This window comes from Ornithorhynchus anatinus, chromosome 2 (genome assembly GCF_004115215.2).
Source record: "Ornithorhynchus anatinus isolate Pmale09 chromosome 2, mOrnAna1.pri.v4, whole genome shotgun sequence".
Classification (NCBI taxonomy): domain Eukaryota; kingdom Metazoa; phylum Chordata; class Mammalia; order Monotremata; family Ornithorhynchidae; genus Ornithorhynchus; species Ornithorhynchus anatinus.
The window spans coordinates 47593776-47615756 of NC_041729.1; the positions used below are offsets into that span (position 1 = coordinate 47593776).

The window sequence follows — 21981 nt, forward strand, 5'->3', positions numbered from 1 at the left end:
GAGATAGGAAAAGATTGAGAGTGGAAGAAAAGCTCCTAAAAGTGGAAGAAGTCATAGGCCTTATAAGAAAAATCATCATTATCATATCAATAAATACTATTATGATTATTATTATGGTATTTATTAGGCACTTACTCTGGCCAAACAGTGTGCTAAGCGCTGGGATAGATACCAGGTAATCAGGTCAGACACAGTCCCTGTCCCACAAAGGACTCACATGCTAAGTCGAAAAAAGAACCAGTATAGAATTTCTATTTTACAGATGAGGAAACTGAGGCCCAGAGAAGTTAAGTGACTTGCCCAAGGGCACACAGCGAGCAAATGGCAGAGCTGAGATTCAAACCCAAATCTTCTGACTCTTAGGCTTGGGGTCTTTCAACCTGACCAAGCTGATGGTGCTGAGATTCCGTGTGTTTTTAATTGCGGCCTTTCCGTTCCGCTAATAATACCTTGGTTTTGTACAGTGCTTTTATTCCCAAAGCACGCTCACGGTACTTATCTAATTTTTGCCCTCACATCAGTGCTGTGAGGTAGATAAAAAGGCAGGTGATATCCTCATTTTGCAGATGAGAGAACCAAGGTACTGAGAGGTTAAGTGACTTGGCCGCTTTCACCCAGCAGGCAGATGGTAACGCTTGGATTCAAACCGAGGTCTTCTGGCTTCCAGGCCAATGCTCTCCTATGCTGCCTCCTTTAATACACTTTGTGATTTGGCAGTGTTTACACATGACCTCTCACCTGAGAACCTTATGCCGTGAATTCTCTCTCACTGAAGAAATAATTGGACTGAGCTTGTGGGAGAGGGACATGCTCTGTGACCCCAGCCCCACAGCTTCCCGAAGCTTTTTACATCTTAAACAGCAAAAACAGCTGTCACCACCAGTCAGAGACACCGAAATCCGATCCATTAGCTTGTTTTCAAACATCTCATAACCAAAGTGAGGGTTGATCAGCAATTTACATCTTCGCACAGAGCTTTCCCTTATAAAAGGGTATAATTAAGCATCGTTTGGCAGGCCTGGCTTCCTGAACATTCGTTTCCTTTCATGTGTTCTGATGGTTCTGCACCTGCAATTTTCAATCAGGTGATTTCTGAGTTTGGGGAGGAAAAAAAGAAACTCCTTCGCCACTCAAAATTCTCAAAATATCAGCATAGACTCTGAGAGGGAAATGAAGTGGGACTTACTGTTTTTGAAGAAATTAGAGTCAGAGAACCCATTTGCTATGTTATGGTGGGCAGGTAGGAAAAAAGTGAAGCTGAAAAAAGAAGTGAAGCTAAAGTTGATCGGGGCCCAAGTGGTGTTTATTATAACCTACCAGGATGCTAAGGTGGCCAATGGGTTGGTAGTGTCCTGGACAGACTGTTTTTCAGATGGCCCATCCCTGTCCAGTTCTGTCACAGTTCTGGATGCTTTCGTGTCTTTTCATTTCATTGCTGAACCTCCCTCTGCCATGGTCTCTGAATTCTATGTCAGATCTCATGCAGATCTGGAGCACAATGCCAAGTCAGCCAGCCAGTCAGTCGTATTCATTGAGTACTTACTGTGTGCAGAGCACTGTACTAAGCACTTGACAGAGTGCAATAGACACATTCCCTAACCACAGTGAGCTTACAGTCTAGCAGGGAAGTCAGAAAGTAATATAAATAAATTACAGATATGTACCTAAGTCCTGTGGGAGTGGGATGGGGGGTGAATGAAGGGAGCAAGTCAGGAAGGGAGTGGGAGAAGAGGAAAGGAGGGCTTGGTCAGGGAAGGCCTCTTGGAGGAGATGTGCCTTCAGTAAGACTTTGAAGTCGGGGAGAATAATGCCAAAGCTCTGGGACAACTGCAAGGGGCAGGGCACCCCTGAAAAGCACTCTAGGTTGGGCTAATTCAAACCAAAGTGAGCAGGCTTCTGCAAAATGGTGGTCATGTGAGGTCATTATGTAGGGTGGGTGAAATCACATGTTCCTCGGGGTCTGGGTTCAGGGAGAACCATTACTAGCTCCCTTTAGCTGGAGCTCCAGAATGCAGCTGATTGCTCAGACTGTCCTGAACCAAGAAAAATAGAAAACTGTTCAAGCCTGAGGCTCCTAGGGGTTTTCCCTCCTAAAATGAGGAACAGTTGGGACCCTTCTAGCTTGGTGAGCACTAGGTTTTCAATTTATCAAATTTGCTTAGTCCTGGAAGGTTAGGCCAGTCGAGGGTCCAACCCAGGGTCATCCTCCTCCTCCAGCGTAGTATACTCTGGCCTCTCCCCTCTTCCCCCATCCCCCTTCATTAGAAAGTGAGATTGAATAATAACCAGCATCCAGTCTGTCCTCTTGTGCTCCCTTTCTCCACTGCCCTCTCGTTCTCTCTTTCTTTCTTTCTCTCTCCTTCTCTCCCATCAGTCATTTCACTTTTGGTGACACTAGAATTGGCAAAATGGAGCAGGACCCATTACTTAACCTGCTTCCATCTTCTTCTGAAATGAAGGCCCCCCCCCCCCCACATACTCTGGAGTGGCAGAAGATGGACATATTTGCAACCAGGCCCTGGGCCTTGTTTCCATGTACTAGAAGGAATAGGTGGGGGTTACAGGCCCTCTACACCCACTAAGCCATCTTTTTTTAAGAAGATCCCTTGGCTGTCTTCCACTCCCTGAAAGATCCCAGATGGAGAAGATCAGAAAAGCATCCTCAGCCAGCTTTGCCATCTCAACATCCCAGAAGGCTCTAATTTAGTAGCGAGCCCCCACCAAAGCCAGTGAGCCCAGGTGTTTTTCTGCGTGTGGCTTCCCTGCTCCCCGCTCATCAGCCACTGGAGCACCGAGAGCCCAGCGTGCAACATCTCCAAAATGGTTTCGCTCCATAACGTCATCCGTTCACACGGGTCTGAAGCCACCGCCTCCAGGAGCGTCCGGGGGAGGTGCTGGGAGCAAGGGAGGCCACCTGGCTTGTTTTCTGTTATTACTTGGCCTTCGGCAGCTGCAGCACTAAATTGTTTAATTAAATTTGCTGGTGAGACAAGATACAAAAACAAAACAAAACAAAAAAAAGAAGCAAGGTAACTGGGAGGAGAAAGGCAGCTGCTTAGCATTGGGAGAGTGAGGCACTTAGCAGAAAATCCTTTTAGGGGAGGGCTACAATTTCCTTAGAGCTAGAAATAAACAGGAAGCTGAACGGACAGAAGCTGGATTCATCATTCCTGGGTGTTACGGGAGACCTTATGGGATTGAGAGCCCAAGGCTTTGGTGCTTGGGTCAGGCTGACCCCCTGCCTGGCCTTGGGTGCTACCCGAGCCTCAGTTCCCCTTGCCCAGCCTAGAGGTGCCCAGAGTGCTCTCTCTCCCAGCCCCCCGGAGAGCCACGCTTCTTCCCGCGGAGAGCCGATGTCACTCCTTGCTGCCCCGGCAACGCCGGTGGCCCGTGTGGGGTGCCAGCTGGTCTTGATTTCAGGATGCACCACTCGTGCCACTCGCTGTTGACAGAGCCCGTTGCCGAGCTCCCCAGAGGGTTGTTGAAGAGGGCGGCCGCACGAGGCACCTCTAGTTTAAATGCCAAGCACTTACTGGAGGTTGTCACCTGGGCTTTCCACTTGCCAGTCACACCCCTTCCTTTTCCTCCCCCCACCCCCGCAGCTGTCCTCAGCAGCAGCACGGGGCCCTGGCCAGGACCAGATTCATCTGGGAGCCGTGCAGCCCGGCCAACCATTCCCTGTGGTGCGGAGAGCCACAGGGAGTAGCGATGTTTATTGGCCCAGGCTTCCAGCAAACAAAATACTGGCCTGGGGCCAAGTCAGCCCGACTCTGTGGCTCAACAGTTATTTCCTGGAAGGTCTGTGGGGTCGCTTCGCTAGGATGAGGTGGGGAAAAACCAGTTCTGAGATCCCTGGTTCTGGGGTCAGAGTCTAGATCCCAACCTCAGGACCACAGGCCGGACCGCCCTCCGGGATTGCCCTCAGCAGCCAGCTTTGAGCTGGTTAGTCCGGTCTGGTTCCCCCGCTCTGTCACCGACGACTGGTCAAACACGGCCGGAAGATGCGTGTAAAATGCGGAACGGGCTTCAGCGGTCAGAACCAGGAAGGGGGTGCCACCCACAGCCAGACTCCGTGAGCAAAAGTCCACTTTTAGAAAACACGGTCGTTGGGTCTCTCCCATCCAATCTAATAAGGCTCCTCCAGCATGCAATTCACAGTCCATCTTGACTTTGAAGCAGATTGTCACCTGTCTGGCGGTAGGTAACGGCACCCTTGAACCAGTAAATGGTACTACTACCAATGAAAATACAGTGTTATTTGTTAAGCACTTAGTGTGTGGCAGGGATGGGGTAATAATACTAGTTATGGTATTTGTTGAGCATTTACTATGTGCCAGGCAGTGTACTAAATGCTGGAGTGGATACAAGCAAATCGGGTTGGTCACAGCCCCGGTCCTGTGTGGGGCTCATCGTCTCAATCCCCATTTCTTTACAGATGAGGTAACTGAGGCACAGAGAAATGAAGTGACTTGCCCAAGGTTACACAGCAGGCAAGTGGCGGAGCCTGGATTAGAGCCCATGACCTTCTGACTCAGGCCTATGCTGTATCCACTATGCCACGCTGAAGCGGTCCCTGTGCCACATGGGGTCTACAGCCTAATGGGGAGGGGAAAATAGATATTTAATTGACATTTTACAGATGAGGAAACTGATAACCAAGTCAGTCGCTCTATTTATTGAGTGCTTACTGTGTGCAGAGCACTTTACTAAGCTCTTTGGAGAGTACAATATAACAATAAACGGCCACATCCCCTACGAGTTTTCCGGCAAGGGGCAGAGCCAGAATTAGAACCCAAGTCTCCTGGCTCACAGCCTCGTGCTCTTTCCTCTAGCGCATGATGCTTTTGTCTCTGGGTTGAAACTCAGGCATCTAGTGAGCTGTATCTTAAACTGGTGCTCACACCTGGCTTGGGTGGGGTAAGGAGGGGGTAGGACGGGGAGAGGAACGTCCAACCTCAGAATCCTCAGACGCAAGGCAAGATGCCCAAGCTGGAACCTTCCTCTCGGGGCGACTGTAAAGACTTTGAATCCTGACCTGGACCTGGTCCTGGCTCTGGCAGCTCAAAAGTTCAGGAGGTGTTTGGTACAAACTACGTCTCGTACTGCCGTGTGGCATTCAAATCCTCACTGCCACTCTCCACGTCAGCTGCCTCCTCTCCAGAAGCTTTAGTGCAGGTCAATCACCGGTTGATGGTTTCAGCAGTTTGGAACGGGAAGATGTAGCACTCTTTCTTTCTCCCTGGTCCCCCACAAAGAAGCAGGCGAGCTGTAAGCCACCTGAGGGCAGGCATCATGTCTACTAACTCTACCATAATCTCCCAAGCATGTAGCGCAGCGCGCTGTGCACGGTAAAAACGATTGATTGATGGGTCGATTAAAGCAGGGTACTGATAATAATAAGGACAGCATTTGTTAAGCCCTTACTACGTGCCAAGAACTGCTCTAAGCACTGGGGTAGATACGAGGTAATCAGGTTGCCCCAAGTGGGGCTCACAGTCTTCATCCCCATTTTACAGATGAGGTAACTGAGGCACGGAGAAGCAACTTGCCCAAAGTCCCACAGCAGACAAGTGGGGGAGGCGGGATTGGAACCCACGCCACCTGATTCCCAAACCCGTGCTCCTGCCACTAAGCCACGCTGCTTCCCGGAGGATAGGACCTCCAGCCTTTGTTTAAAAGGTAAAGACCACCGGGAGACATTGATGGTTCCATTTTTCTTTTGGCGGTCAGGGAAGGGAAACGTTGGTCCCCGCTTGTATCCAGCTGCCAACGTCACCGCTTGACACACCGATAACATGAGATAGAGGCTACAGCCCAGACCTCATCAGCTGCGAGAAAAATTGTAGCCCTGGGAGCATCTTTTCCTGCTTTCTCCCTGTCAGAGCCAGACCTGATTTTATACATAAGTCAGGCAGCTGACTGGCAGAGTCCCCTCCCCACCGTTCCCCTCCCCATCCTTTCCACCTCCCCCGCTTAACCCCCGACACGCCGGGGATTTTGAAGCCGGCTGCCAAAGAAACGCTTGGCTGGCTGCTGGTGGCGGAGGCAGCTTTGGAGTCAGTTCATGGGCTCCATCTGGATGGCAGGGACCCAGGAGCTTTCCCCCCTTTTTTTCCAGGATGAAACTTGGCGGGTTTGCACACTAATTAGCATTTCGAGGTGACATTTTCACGGCTGAGAGATGATACCAGGGAAACAGTCCCCAAAATGGATGGGTTGATAGTGGGCTATATCTCTGTGGGAGCGCCTCCCGCTCCTTGCCCCTTCTGCCCCTCGTCCCCACCGATATTCATTAACAGAAACTGCCCAGGCGGCTTCTGGGGCAGGCGCTCCCTCAGTGACTGAACCGCAGTGAGGTGGGTCCACATTACGTGAGTCTGGCCCCTGAGTTGGGTCCCTGTTTGGCCTGCATTCTGAGGGTGATAATAGTACTGCCATCGTAAGCAGCATGGCCTAGTGGGAAGAGCACGGGCCTGGCAGTCAGAAGACCTGGGTTCTAGTCCTGGCTCTGCCAGTTGCTCAGCCGATTGCTTGCTGGGTGACCCTGGGTACCGCTCTGTGCCTCAGTTTCCTCAATGGTAAAATGGGGATTCACTACCTGTTCTCCCTCCTACTTCGGACTGTGAACCCCATGTGGGACAGGGACTGAGTCTGACTTAATTGACTTGTGCTTTTCCCAGTACTTAGAACAATGTTTGGCGCATAGTAAGCGCTTAACAAATACCATAAAACAAATAAACTTAACTTCTCTGTGCCTCAGTTACCTTATCTGTAAAATTCATTCATTCAGTCGTATTTATTGAGTACTTATTGTGTGTAGAGCACTGTACTAAGCACTCGGGAGAGTACAGTATGACAATAAACAGTCACATTCCCTGTCCACAATGAGTTTACAGTCTAGAGGGCATTAAGGCTGTGAACCCCATTTAGGATATGGACTGTGGCCAGTCTGATCATCTTGTATCTACTGCAGCTCTTAGTACAGGGCCTGGCATATGGTAAGTGCTTAACAAATGCCATTAAAAATAATAACGATAATAATAATTAGCCAGTGCTTAACAAATACCACCACCGTTATATGTGTCAAGTACTGTATTCAATGCTGGATTAGATGCAAGATCATTAGATTGGACACAGTCCCTTTTCCACATGGGGCTCATTCTCTGTGCTGGTGGGGGATAAGTATTTCAGGTAGGTCATCCCCATTTTACAGATGAAGAAACCGAGCTACAGAGAAGTTAAGTGACTTTCTCAAAGTCACACGGCAAGCAAGTGGCAGAGTCAGGATTAGAACCCAGTTCCCCTGAGCCCCAGGCCCATGCTCTTTTTACTGGGCCATGTCAGTCAATTCAATAGTATTTATTGAGCACTTACTATGTGCAGAGCATTGTACTAAGCGCTTGGAATGTACAAATCGGTAACAGATAGAGACAGTCCCTGCCCTTTGACGGGTTTACAGTCTAAACAGTCTAATCTCAAGGAATGGACAAGGAACCAAAAATAGAAAAAAAAAAGTCTACCAGATCTGAATTCTGTAAATTCTACCCCATCACATCAACCAGTAGTATTTATTAAACACTTAAATACCATAATTATTATTAAGCACTTACTCTGTGCAGCTCACCAAACTAAGTGCTTGGGACAGTACTCTAGAGTTGGTAGACATGATTCCTGTCTTTAAAAGTTTAAAATCTAGTGGGAGAGATGGAATCCAACATAAATGACAGGAGGAAGTGTAGAATATAAAGATATGTGCATAAGGACCATGGTAAGGGGGCATGTGAGTACCCAAAGGCTTAAGGGACAGGAAGTGCCGAACCAGTCAATTAATGGTATTTATTGAGTGCTTACTGTACTAATCACTTGGGCGAGTACAATATAACGGAGTTGGTAGACATGTTCCCTGCCCACAATGAGTTTACAGTCTAGAGAGGAGAAGTGGCAGTAATCTGGGAAATGGGGTCAGGGGGATGAAAGCTTTATCAGGGAAGTCCTCTTGGAGAAGATGTGACTCCTCTGGGTTTTCTTTTTACCAACAGAAGATCAGATTGGGGAGAGGGTGTGAAAAGGGGGCCAGAGAGAAACCCACTCAGAGGACAAATCTCCATCTCTTGTAGAGAAACCCTCCACTGTCCAGAGAGGATGCTCAGCCTGCAGGCGGGGCCAATCTGTCCCTGCCCAGACTTTAATTTGCCCCAAGATTTGTCTCCCAGGGGCAATGAGGGAAGAAGCAAATGTCGCTTCGATTTCACATTTTATAAACCAGTTGTTACTTCTCCTACTCACTCTTCCACGGGTGTCATTTCGCGCACACCTCTTCCCCTCCCTGATCTCAGGGCTTTTCTTGGTGTGGACCCTCCCTCCTCTAGTGTGTCCCTCCTCCAACCATCTCTCTAGATTGTTCTGGAAAGTCACTAGCAGCCACAGGGTGACCCGTCCCCGACCTGGGTGTGTCAGAGATGGGCTTTAGTTTCGAGTGAGGAGGAGGAACCCTCAGGAACATTAGAGAGAGGGAGAATGCAATCCTGACATCCCTCCCTCTAATTGGCATTTTGGCCTGGATTTAATTTGGTCTTCAGGGCTCTGTGCCTGTAATGGCATTTCCAAAGCCAGCTCTCTGTTCAGCACCCCTCAGTCACCCCTCAGGACCCCCTGAGCGTGCTCCGGACAGCAGAGTTGCCTCTTGTTTACATTTAGGCCCGCACCCTGAGCCCATAACCGCTCATTAACTCTCTTTAGTTGATCGTTCCTGTCATTTCGGCACCTGGACCTGCTGGTGGAGTGTTGATATTTCAGAAGCCAAACCCACTTCATCTTGGAAATCCAAGACTGAAATGTTGACTGGCTGAGCAGTCCTCATCATTCCCCCGCGCCACCCCGTCCCCGCCACGGCAGCCTGGGGAGAGCTTTTCCATTTGCCCGTCTTGGATCTCTAGTAAAAGCGGGGACAAACGTAAACATGGCTTGTTTCTAAATGAAGCCCAGGGACTGAGGAGGCCCAGGTCACCCAGCAACTTGATCTGCTGCTTGGTGGGGATAGGGAGGGAATAGACAGCATAGCCTAGTGGAAAGAGCACTGGCCTGGGAATCAGAAGATCTAAGCTCCAATCCTGGTTCTGCAACTTGTTTGCTCTGTGACCTGGTTCAAGTGACTTTACTTCTCTTGTCTCGGTTTCCTCATCTATAAATTGGGGGTTCAATACCAGTTCTCCCTCCTACTAAGACTGTGAGCCCCATGTGAAATAGGGACTGTCCAACCTGATTATCTTGTATCGGCCCCAGCGCTAGCACAGTGCTTAGTACAGAGTAAGTGCTTAACAAGTAACATAAGAATAACAACACCTCCTCCCTACCGAAAAACCAGAAGCATTTTGGGAATTGGACTTGAGGTGACTTCGTGGGTGGCAGATTGCAGAGGTGATAAATCTCTCATCTCCCGATCCTAAATTCCCCTCCTTCATTTGTCCTCCCTTGTCACCTTGGCTATTCATTCCCTCACCCCCCACCCTATAGCTCTTCTGTCCATATGTTTACACTCTGTTGCTTCCCCCAACCTGTAATTTATTTAGTATCTCTCTGTCCCCCATCAAACTGCAAACTCCTTAAGAGCAGGGATTCTGTCTACTAACTCTGTTGCACGGGCCGAATTGTTTGGTACGCTGATCTGCACACAGTAGACATTCAATAACTATTATTGATTGATGGATTGATTGATTGGTGACTTTGGCTTTCCTTAAAAATGTAAAAGCAGGTGAGGGCAAGTGTCCTCCAGCTGATCTCTGCATCTGATTGATCAGTGTGAGGTTTTTTTTTTAATGGCACCGTATTAAGCACTGGGGCAAATAGAAGCTAATCAGGCTGGGCATAATCCATACCCCACATGGGGCTCACAGACTTAACCCCCATTTTACAGATGAGGTAACTGAGGCCCAGAGAAGTTAACTGATTTGCCCAAATGGCGGAGTCAGGATTAGAACCCAGGTTCTTCTGACTCCCAGGCCCGTGCTCCATTCAGTAGACCACACTGCTTTTCAAGTTTTTATTTCTGACCCCCAGAAGGCGGGCTACAACCAAGGAAGGTTTCTCATCCAAGGGAGTAAATGACTCTAGGCCCCCCCCCCCCCCCCAGAAAAGAGCTACTTGTTTCCTCTCCATAGCCAAAGAAACCATTTCATTTAGCTAGCTAGTAACCCGGCAGAAGGGCCCAATCGACTTTTGCTAGCCGGGTGCCTCTTGAGAGGGCAGCCAGGGAAACAACAGTGGCCTGGTTGGTTTTTTGGGTTCTTACTAGCAAAGCTTCCCTAATGGACTCCCTCCCCGGGCTTAATTGATAGAAGCTGTGGTTCTTGGTACCCTCTTCAGCCCATAGGGCCTGCTCTCTGGTAGACTTTAGGAGTCAGTCAGTCAGTTGTATTTATTGAGCGCTTACTGTGTGCAGAGCACTGTACTAAGTTGTTGGGAGAGTACAGTATAGCAATATAACAGACACATGTCATGCCCACAACGAGCGTACAGTCTAGACGGAGCAGGGGAAGTATGGACAGTGTCCCCAGCTAGCATCAGTCTTCAGTGGGTTCCAGATTTCCTCAGTCTCCTCGCTGGGAAGTGGCAGCCGGCAAATCCCTCCCGGAGCGACCGGGGGCCAATTGGGCAGTGAGTCGCTTCCCCCTGAGCAGGGCCAGCAGGGCTCACCTGCCTGGTCGCGGAGAAAGCTACTCTGCCCATGGCAGGTCTTTAGGTTTTCCTCGAGGGGCTGCCTGATGCCAAGCAGCCTAGCTTGCCAAGGGCCACGGCATCGCAGGCCAGAAAATCTTCGTGGTTGATGACTCCATCTCTGCAGCGGATGGCCAAATGGCGCCCGTCTTTCAGGAAGGTTTGGGCTACTGCCATGCCCTGTGGGAATTCTGAGATGGCGAAAGGGGTCCACCCTGGTTACCACCACCATCACCTCCATTTTTTTTATGGTATTTGTTACACGCTTACTACGTGTCAAACACTGTTCTAAGCTCTGGCTTAGATACAGGATATTTAGGTTGGATGCAGTTCCCTGTTCCGCATGAGGCTCACAGTCTAAGAGGGAGAACAGGAGAACTGGGGCACGGAAAAGTGAAGTGATTTGGCCAAGATCACACAACAAGCATTTGGCAGAACGAGTATTAGAACACAGGCTCATGATCTTTCCACTATGCCACGCTGCTTCTCATTTGGAAAGAACCTGTCTTCTCCCTGAATTTCCCAACTGGGACTGAACATTCTAGTAACTTGGAGAAGGATCACTTTTTTAAAAATGATATTTGTTAAGCGCTTACTATGTGCCAGGCAATGTTCTCCCTGCTGGGGTAGTCGGGTTGGACACAGCCCATGTTCCACATGGGGCTCACAGTCTCAATCTCCATTTCACTGATGAGGTAACAGAGGCTCAGAGAAGTAAAGTGACCTGATCAAGGTCACACAGAAGGCAAGTGGCGGACTAGAATCCAAGTCCTTCTGACTCCCAGGCCCATGCTCTATCCACCATGCCTACCTCGGTGGTCGTACGCACCTCAGGACCCGCTTTGGCTAGCTGTGGGCCAGCCAGCTACTGGAGGACCTGCATAGGACTTACATAGGTTGCCTGGGTTAATAACGTTGGTATTTATTAAGCGCTTACTATGTGCCGAGCACTGTTCTAAGCGCTGGGGTAGACACGGGGGAATCAGGTTGTCCCACGTGGGGCTCACAGTCTTAATCCCCATTTTACAGATGAGGTAACTGAGGCACAGAGAAGTGAAGTGACTTGCCCACAGTCACGGTCACGGGTTCTAGGTGGCCCCGGAGTTGATAGATCTGTGGTGTGAATTTGCCACAGTTGGAGACCCAAGTTAGAAGAGTGATGTTCTAGTAGAAAAGGAAGGACTCTGGGAGGACTCCCACGGTCTCATTTCCACTCTGTGTTTGTGAGGGAGGCATGGAACAGAGATGGAGAAACATCCCCAGCTGTTTTCCAAACCTCAGTGGGCTCCCACCAGCCCCTAATGAGGGTGAGGTAAACCATCCCCTGGGAGGAAAGAAAGAGACGTGCCACCAGCCAAGCCAAAATACTTTCTATTATAAGAGTTTTAGAACCTCCAGGTTTAAGGGAAAAAACAACAGTTTCCACTCTCTAGTCTGTAAATTCGTTGTGGGCAGGGAATGTGTCTGCCTGTTATTATTGTTATATTTCCGTCTCCAAGCGCTTAGTACAGAAATCTGCACATAGTAAGCACTCAATAAAGACAATTGATTGATTGACCCACAGTGCTACGGTTGGGTGAGGTCTTGGAAAAGCGGCAATATTTTTGGTGCAAGCCAACCTGGGAATAGGAAGCCGGGTAGTGGGCTTTGGAGGCTTCTGAGGAGCCCCCCTAAGCCTGAATCTGGGCGAAAATGGAGAGTAGGAAGAGTTCTCTAGGAACAGAAGGAAACGGGAAAATAATAATAATCGTGGTATTGGTTAATCTTTTCCTATGTGCTTTTGAACTGAAGATAACTGAGCTTGTTTTCTTGGCCGATAACAATCAGAGAAAGTCTCAGCTTTTCCCTAGTTCCTGCCCAGGGATTCTAGGAAGTGCAATCCAAAAGAGACTCTTTAGAGATCAAGATTCTGGGGAGGCGCTTATTCTTCTCTAGTCCTTAGATATGCCCTGTGGGCTCCCCCGAGCTCTGAAACGCCAAAGGCGATGAGCACGATAGAAAGAGATAGATGGGTCGATAGAGAATTCTTCAGAGACAAGTGGGGAAGAGGCCCAGATTAGACTTTTTCTTCTTTTCCTGGGACTGTATGTCAAAGAGAAGCAGCATGCCTAGTGGGTAGAGCATGGACATGGGAATCAGAAGGACCTGATTTCTAATCCTATCTCTGCCACTTGTCTGCTCTGTGACCTTGGGCAAGTCACTTCATTTCTCAGTGCCTCAGTTACCTCATCTGTAAAACAGGGATTAAGACGGTGAGCCCTATCTGGGACAGGGACTGTGTCCAACCTGATTAGGTTGTATCTATCCCAGCACTTAGTACAGTGCCTGGCATGTAGTAAGCACTTAACAGAAACCATTCATAATTTTTTTCCAGGATTTGCGTGGCAAAGCTAAATCAAATCATTTCCTCCAGCCCAGAGGAATGATCGGTTTAACAGGCTTTCGGCTCAGGGGATGAGGAGAGAAAGTGGGCTTTTGGCCCCCATCCAAATACTCACACACAGGTGTTTTCCCTTGGAAGCAGCATCCTCAGTGGTGATGGGAAGTATATGGAGTCTGTAGAGTAAACACGCAGGTGATGATGGATAGCAGAGGGAAATTATGCCCGTACAGTTAAGGGAGGACTCTTCTTGGAGCCTTTGGGAAGAGATCAAATCACTAAGACTAATTGCGTGAAGGGTTTGAGATTGTAGTTGCCCTAGGAATGGGGGGAGGGCGAAAATAATTATAATAATTATTATTATGTTATTTGTTAAATGCTTACTATGTACCAAGCACTGCTCTAAGCACTGGGGTAGATACAATAAAATCAGGTTGTCCCACGTGGAGCCCGAAGTCTTAATCCCCATTTTATAAATGAGGTAACTGAGGCACAGAGAAGTGAAGTGACTTGCCCAAAGTCACCCTTTAGACGAGTGGCAGAGCTGGGATTAAAACCCACGTCCTCTGACTCCCAAACCCGTGCTCTTTCCACTAAACCACGCTGCTTCTCCCGATGGCCCGCCGTGGGATTGGTGCCAATTTGCGTAAAGTCATTAGTTTGCATGCCCCTCCTCTTCCCCCGAACTGAGGCGGCTCACCTTCTCCCACTCCTCCTGACTCAGGGGAAGGAGCAGCGGGAGTCAGCTTGTTCCTCACTACCCGATGCTTCCTTCCCACTATCCCACCCCCCTCCATTCCTCACCTTTTGTGCCTTTGAAAACATCATCCCGTCCTCTACCACCCACTGCGTGCACCCTCGACCACCCTCCTGGCCTCACTTCCAATTTTCAAAGCAATTTTGATGCCTTTCTCACCTTCCTTCCTCCTCCCATACACTGATCTTGGGGGACATCGATGTCCACATCAGTGTTTCCGGTGACCCCTCACAGCCACCCACTTCTCAACCTGGCAGCTCTCCTCTTCCTGTCCCCAAATTCAGCTACACACCAACTGGGACGACCATTACATCTCAACATCACTGGTCATTGAACCATTTCTAACCCCACTAACTCTAAATTACTCTTTTGACCACACCCTCCAGACCAGCATTCTCTCCCACAACTCCTCCCCTTGCAAAACTATTCTCTTCCTATATGGGGACCTCCAATCTCTAGACTCCCTCCAGGAGTCTCCAGGCCATCATGCTCCGCTTGGACACTCTACTCAACCTCCCCTTTCTTGATATACAATCGAAACCCTGGCCTAGTGGAAAGAGTGCAAGCTTGGCGGTCAGGAGATTTGGTTTTTAATTCCAGCTCTGCTACCTGTCTGCTGACCTTGGACATTCACTTGACATTTATGTGCGTCAGCTTCCTCCTCTGTAAAATGGGGATGAAATATCTGTTCTCTCTTCCCATTAGACTGTGAGTCCTATGGGGAATAGGGATTGTGTTTGATCTAATTATATCTTAGCCCAGTGCTTAACAAACTGCTTGGTGTACAGTAAGTGCTGGCCAAATACCACAATTATTATCATTATTACTGTTATTTCTCAACACTGCCCTATCTGTTGAGAGCACAGGGTGCTGCCAATCCCCGCCCCCCCCACCCAAACACACATTACCCCTGCACACACATACACTCTCTCTCTCTCTCTCTGTCTCCCTTCCTCCCTCCCAGACGTCACACTTAGTTCATACCTTTACCGCTTGCTTTTTTATGTTTGGCTTGATTTTGTTTTATTATTGATTTCTAGTTGTCTGTTTTCATTTTTCCAGTTTGTACTGTTTGTTGGATTAGGTGTGAGGTTTCTGGGGAATAGCTGGGCCTCGTTACCATTCAAACCAGGTCTGTTGTTGGATATTTTGCCGGTGGTATTTGCCGATGCTATTTGATCCTAAGAATTCCTCCTGGGAGAAACTCTGCATCTGATAAATTCCCACCAGATAAATGTATGATACACTGCTTTCCAGACGGGGCTGGAATGCCAGTTAAAGAGGTGGATCAGCTAAAATGCCACAGCGCTTAGAGGGAACCTGCTATTTCTGACTAACTTGACTGAAGCATAAGTCAGCCTAATGATCTCATTTGGTTTTAAAAGACACAAATTAAATGTGTCATTTAAAAGTGAAATTGCCTCAGCAAAATTATTTCTTTTGGCTAAAGAGTTTGAGCTCTACTGGGAAAGATGATAATGCCTTGTGTATTTTCGTCTCCCTGAAATATAGCTGGGAAATGGTGGACGAGGTGGAAAAGTATGCAGCCTAGTGGATAGAGCATGGGCCTGGGAATCAAAAAGTTCCTGGGTTCTAATCTCAGTGAACCGGGCTTCACTACGAGCCCCTTGTTTCCACTTACTGTCCGGGAACCCATGGGATGGCATTGCTTCCTAGCGAGAGTTTGTTGTAGGTCTTGGGAAAGCTGGCATCAACGCTTCTGCCGTAAATGGTCCTGGCATTATTGGCAGGGGAGCACCGTGCCACCCTCTAGGCCAGCCCCCTGGAGCTCATGGGGACGATGGCCCCATGGGGAAATGTCAGGGGATGATGGAGTTGCTTCCTCCTCCATGGAATTAATAATAATTGTGGTATTTGTTAAGCACTTCCTATGTGCCAAGCACTATATTAGTAAGTGCTTAATACAGTGTTCTGCACACTGTGAGTGTTCAATAAATAGGATTGATCGATTATACTAAGCCCTAAGGTAGGTACAAGATAATCAGGTCCCACTTGGGGCTTTCGGTCTAAGCAGGAGGAAGAAGAGGTATTGAACCCCCATTTTGCAGGCGAGGGAACTGAGGAACGGAGAAATTAAGTGACTCCCTGGAGTTCACACTGTAGGTACATGACGGAGCTGGGATTAGAATCCAGGTCCTATGACTCCCAGGTTTGTGCTCTTTCCACTGTGCCATGATTTTAATTCTTCCAAATGACTGCCTTACCCCTTCCTTCCTCCCTCCCTGAAATGACTACTGGGAATTTGCTGAAAATCTGGCACCCACTTAGCCCCTTTCTCCAACAGCAGCCTGGTGAGTCTGAAGAAGAAAACCAGGGGAGTGGGTGGGACGGAGGGAGAAGTGGGGGGAGTGTTGGTCTTGAGGACGTGGGAAAGATGAGGACTGGAGCATATTCTCTGACCACGTTCTCTCTTCCTTTTTTATCATGGTGTTTGTTAAGCATTTACTAAATGTCAGGCGCGGTACTAAGTGCTGGGGTGGATACAGTCTTAATCTGCATTTTACAGATGAGGTAACTGAGACCCAGAGAAGTGAAGTGACTTGCCCGGGTCACACAGCGGACAAGTGGTGGATCCAGGTTTAAAAGCCAGGTCCTCTGACTTTCAGGCCCGTGCCCTATCCACCAGACCGTGCTGCTTCATAGATCTTACCGCGGGCCTCCCTCCCCAGGCCGTCACTGTCGCACTCTCCTTTGAGCAAATTTCTCTCCTTTTCACTCCCTCTTTTTCTTTGGCTGTTTGGAGGCAGGCTCTGACTCTAGGGTGCCTTCCCTAACTTCACTATCTAGGGCCTCTCTTTTTCAACTTTTGCCAACCAGCCCCAGAGCCCTACGCCCGGCTGCCCCTCTCACTCAGAGCAAGAAGCCGCTCAGGCCAGCGAGGTTTGGGGGAAGGTAGGGGAGAGTCCACTGATCCCTTGCCTCTCGACACTGCCCCGCTTTCTCCCCTCCTGGAAATCTCAGGGCTTGACGCGTGGCCCCTCCGGCCCGTACCGTGTCTCTGCAGTGTACGGCCACAACGTGAAGAGCAGCAACGACTTCGTCGGGCGGATCGTCATCGGCCAGTACTCCTCCGGCTCCTCCGAGTCCAACCACTGGCGGCGGATGCTGAACGCCCACCGGACGGCAGTGGAGCAGTGGCACAGCCTGCGATCCCGGGACGAGTGCGACCGTGTCTCCCCTGCCTCGCTCGAGGTGACGTGAGCGAGCCTTGGCTTGGAAGGAGAAGTGGTAAAAGGAAGAGAAAGCAAAAGGCGCACTCACACATGCACGCAAACACTCCCACACACCCACACCCACACACACGCCATCACCCGTGGTATGAAGAGCAATGGACCCATTTCAGTCTTCGCCTCGGTGCCTCAGAGAACACTCCCATATTCCCACGGTCCCGCCTCGCCTCTGCTCGGGCCCACTGGACCTCGGGAGAGGCCTGAGGAAGCAGCCACCCTGTTTGCCATAGCCGTGATTTGTCTGGGTCTCCTCGGGGGCTGCCAGACCTGCCGGAAACCTTTGGAACTAACTGGCCAGAGCCCAGCAACCCCTGCCCCTGATTCTCTTCTTCCTCTTCCCCTGCCTCCTTCCCCGGGGGGTTATGAGTGTCCGTGTGTGTTCTCTCTGGTGAACGTGACGAATTAGACTAGACCGTTTTTAAAAGCCAATGTATAATCCTGTGGTGAGATCCCTTCCGACTTAACCTTTCTGTCCTCGTGCTAGCTTCTGACATTAGCTCCCCTTGTGGGTGCGGGCCCGTGTCCTTGTACCCGTGTTCGCGTGTGTATGCGAGTGTGTGGTGTGTTGGTGTGTGTGTGCGCGCATGGAGGAGAACCGGGCCCGTGAGTGAACGGCCAGGGACATAGACAGATCCGGACATGAGTTCAGCCTGAAAATAGATCCGATGTCCCATCGGTTGAGAGACCTCTGCCACTTAATATTAATGTGTCTGTGTGTGAATATCTAGAGTAGGATATAGCAAAATAACCCATCTTCAGTAGAGTCCCAGTTTAAACGAGAGAAGCCATGCCAATAAACATTCAGAGTCACTGAGGAGCCTGTGGGAGAGACGCCATTGATAACGAACCCCTTCCCCTCGCCACCAAGTCCCACCCGGGTTTCCCCAGTTCCTAGACAGACCGTTGTGGGTCTCTTGTGTGTCTTTGTGTGAACTGAGTTAGTTCTCCCTTCTCCCCAACTCCCCGCCCCGACTCCTTCAACAGAGAGTAAACTGTAGATAGAGTAGAACTGTCTATTCGGTTGGATTTCTGCTTCTGTGCATTTTCATGGCATTCTGTGTGGTACAATGGAGAGTGTCTATTTATTGAAATTAAAAATCTATTTATTTGTGCCATGTACATGAAGTCGACTCTTTCTTCCAGGGGAGGACCCACACAACCAGAGGGTACCCTATGCTTTTTAGCCAGACATGCAGATTGATAATAATAGTAATAAATATAAAAATTCTTCTTTTTGTTAAACGCTTACTATACGCCAAGGACTGTAGTAAGGGCAGATACAAGATGAGAGGGGACTAAAGGAGGAAGAACAGGTATTCATCCCCAGTTTGCCATAAAATGAAAACGTTTCAAACTTACTTAATTGCTCACCGTAAGACTTGTGGTAACACAGAATTCCTGACATCACTCCTGGAGGATAATAGGGTGGAGTAGAACTTTCAAGCTGGGGTGACGAGGCATATAAAGGGTTAAATCCCACCCATGTTTTTTTCATGTGCCCATTTAAGTGGGGGCGATTTGTGGTTTGCCGGGATCCTTAAACAAGTTGTGCCCTCAGCACAGCTTTTAGAAAAAGGGCTCAAGAGGCTTCTATCCCCTTACATCCTTGTTGGCGTCCTGGTGGATTGCAGAAGAGGTCCGTTGCCCCTGCCTACACTCTCCTCCCTCCCCCAGGTGTCTTTCCCCAACCCACCTGGGGCTCTTGTCCCTGCCCCCATTTCCCTGCCCATCTTCCCTTCATAAAGATTTTTAGAAGTTCAGGCTCACTTCTTTCTCAAGTGTCCTGATCACGTGTAAGGTAAGTGTGGTGGTCTAGACAGATGTGGGGAAGCAAGGCAGAGCCCTAACTGGGTTCTCCTGAGTAGTGTGGACGGAGGAATCAGTTTCACTGATGGCAGAGCCCTCGGGAGCCTGGGAAGGAAGTTGTAGAGAAGCAGCGTGGCCCAGGGCAAAGAGCCCGGGCTTGGGAGTCAGAGGTCATGGGTTCGAATCCCGCCTCTGCCACTTCTCAGCTGCGTGACTTTGGGCAAGTCACTTCACTTCTCTGGGCCTCAGTTCCCTCATCTGTTAAATGGGGATGAAGACCGTGAGCCTCACGTGGGACAACCTGATTACCCTGTATCTACCCCGGCGCTTAGAACAGTGTTCTGCACATAGTAAGCGCTCAACAAATACCAACACTACAGAGAGTGTGCTGCATTCTCATCTCCCCATTTCCCTTACCTGAGGGAAGGAAAAGGAGGAAGGAAGGAAGGAAGGAAGGAAGGAAGGAAGGAAGGAAGGAAGGAAGGAAGGAAGGAAGGAAGGAAGGAAGGAAGGAAGGAAAAGGAAGGAAGGAAGGAAAAGGAAGGAAGGAAGAAAGAAAAGGAAGGAAGGAAGGAAGAAAAAGGAAGGAAGGAAGGAAGAAAAAGGAAGGAAGAAAAGGAGGGAAGGAAGAAAAGGAAGGAAGGAAGAAAAAGGAAGGAAGAAAGAAAGGGAAGGAAAGGAAGGAAGGAAGGAAGGAAGGAAGGAAGGAAGGAAGGAAGGAAGGAAGGAAGGAAGGAAGGAAGGGAGAAAGAAAGAAAGAAAAGAAGGAAGGAAAGAAAGAAGGTAGAAAGGCAGAAAGAAAGGAAGGAAGGAGGGAAGGAAGGAAGAAAGAAGAAAAGAAAGAAAAAGGGAAAGGGGAAGGAGAGGGAAATGAGAGGTGGGATGCCTGGCCTTGGGTGTTAGCTCCCCCTGCTGACTGAGTCGAGGAGTTCTGCAAATAGCCTCACTGCTCACGTCCCCTCTGATCTTCGAGCCCCGTAGATGTGCATCGCACGTTGCATATGTAATAACTATCTGTTTTCGAAGTTGCTGTGGCTGCTCACGGTGACTCACAAGGGTGAAGAAAGATTTTTAGAACTGGGCAAGCACCCCAGAGGCAATGGAAAAGCAACGCGATCGCAGCAGGGTTTGGGGTGTTTTGTTTTTTTTAATTGCTGCTCAGAAACTACACACCCACTTGTCTGCCAGGGTGAGCTTCAACATCGGACGGGGGTGGGGTGAGGGGAGGAAAAGGATGAGGGGCATGAAAAGGAAAAAAAAAGTAATTTCCTGTGAAGTGGTATTTCTATTGTATGAAAGACCTGAATATTCCTACAACTAAATGAGATATGTAAATATTTAATACCCTCTAAAAGCTAAACACCTTCAAAGCAAGCATACTATGACCCCGATCTAGGGTTCTTCACACTTGTGCTGTAAGCTTTTTTTCCGAACCGGCCAGGCAACGGGTAAGTCTTACCTTGCTGTAGATCTGAGGTACAACAGATCGGTGAGGAAGCGGAGGAAGAGGAGAAGCAAACGGAGACTAAACATAGCGAGTTTTCCTTTCAGACGCGTTACGTCGACCTAAGTGGCTCTGGATATAACTGCGTTAAATAGAAACAAGAAGAAGAACTGTGGTATTTGAGTGCCGCTCTCTGTGCCAGCACTGGGCTGATTGATGGGATAGACCCAACCACGTAAATCAATCAATCGTATCTATTGAGCGCTTACTGTGTGCAGAGCACTGTACTAAGCGATTGGGAGAGTATAATGTAACGGTGTAACAGAATCGGTAGATACGTTCCCGGCTCACAGCAAACACAGCCCCGAGGGGGAAACAGATTGGAAACGGTCCCCGGCCCAGATGAAGCTCACGGTTCAAGGGGGAGGGAGAATGGTTATTTCATCCCCGTTTTGCTGATGAAGAAACCGAGGCATCAGGAATAATAATTTTGGTATTTGTTATAGTCTAAGTGCTGGGGTAGATATAAGATAATCACGTCAGAAACAGCCTCTGTCCCACCCAGGACACCAGTCTAAGTCTCCTTTACAGATGAAGAAACTGAGGCCCAGAGAAGTGAAGAGACTTGCCCAAGGTCATACTACTGGCAAGTGACAGAGCCAGGATGAAAAAACAGGTCTCCAGCCTCCCAGGCCTGTGCTCCTTTTGCTAGGCCACACTGTTTCTCAAAATGTATCACATTCAGAAAAATGTATGTGGCTTTTACCCTCAGTGCCCCAGTCCTTTTATCCTCCATGACTCACCACCCACATTGCAATCACCTGTTTTAAAGCTGAAGGACGGAAGGCCCGGAGATTGGCTCTCAGCAAGGCAGCAGGCTTAAATGAATACTCTGGTGAGGTGGGAGGAGAGAGTAGGGTGAAGAAAATGCAGAGTGGCCTAGTGGATAGAGCCTGGGGTCTGCGAGTCGGAAGGACCTGGTTCTAAACCTGGATCCCCTACTTGTCTGTTGAGTGACCTTGGGTAAGTCACTTCACTTCTCAGTGCCTCAGGTACTTCATCTGTTAAATGGAGATTAAGACTTTGAGTCCCATTCCGGACATTGAGTGTGGGCAACCTGATTACTCTGTAACTACCCCAGCCCTTAGAACACTGCCTTGCACATAATAAGCACTTAACAAATAGCATTTTAAAAAAAGAAAGAAAGAAAAATGTGCCTGAGTGCTGTTTTTAGTGGCAGGAAGGGGCTGGCTGTAAAGGACAGGGAGGAAGGCACACGTTGTCATCCTCTGTGCCACCCTTCTGCCCCTTCCTATATGGGAGAGGGTTTAGATCTTGTGAAAGACAAGAAAAGCATGAAAAAGATAAATAAAAACCATTGGTGGTTTCACAAGCCCTGGCCTAGAGCTCCCAGCCCCTCTGGGTCATTGTAAAATGGGAACCTGGCCTGGGCTGCTTGTGAGGGGATAGCGGAGTGGGGTTAGTTCATGCTGGTTGCTGAGGTCTGGGGACACGAAGGACTGCTGGGTGGAAAAGGTGAGACAGAAACCACGATCCCAGGATTTTGAAGCTGTGTCCGGGCTTAGTTGGATTTTCAGTGTTTGAAGAAAGGCCTCAGAATCCCCTCCCT

General features: G+C 49.1%; 1 protein-coding gene across 5 annotated transcripts in view; it reads left to right on the forward strand.

The window, feature by feature from the left end:
• The window catches only part of SYT17 (synaptotagmin 17), a 55507-nt gene extending 37287 nt beyond the window's left edge, over positions 1-18220 (forward strand). For all 5 annotated transcript variants that reach the window (XM_029057892.2, XM_029057893.2, XM_039911107.1 and 2 more), the window contains one exon: positions 16876-18220. In XM_029057892.2, coding sequence (XP_028913725.1) covers positions 16876-17072 — 197 coding nt within the window. In that variant the 3' untranslated portion in view covers positions 17073-18220. The remainder of the gene's footprint in view (positions 1-16875) is intronic.
• Positions 18221-21981: the final 3761 nt, after the last annotated feature.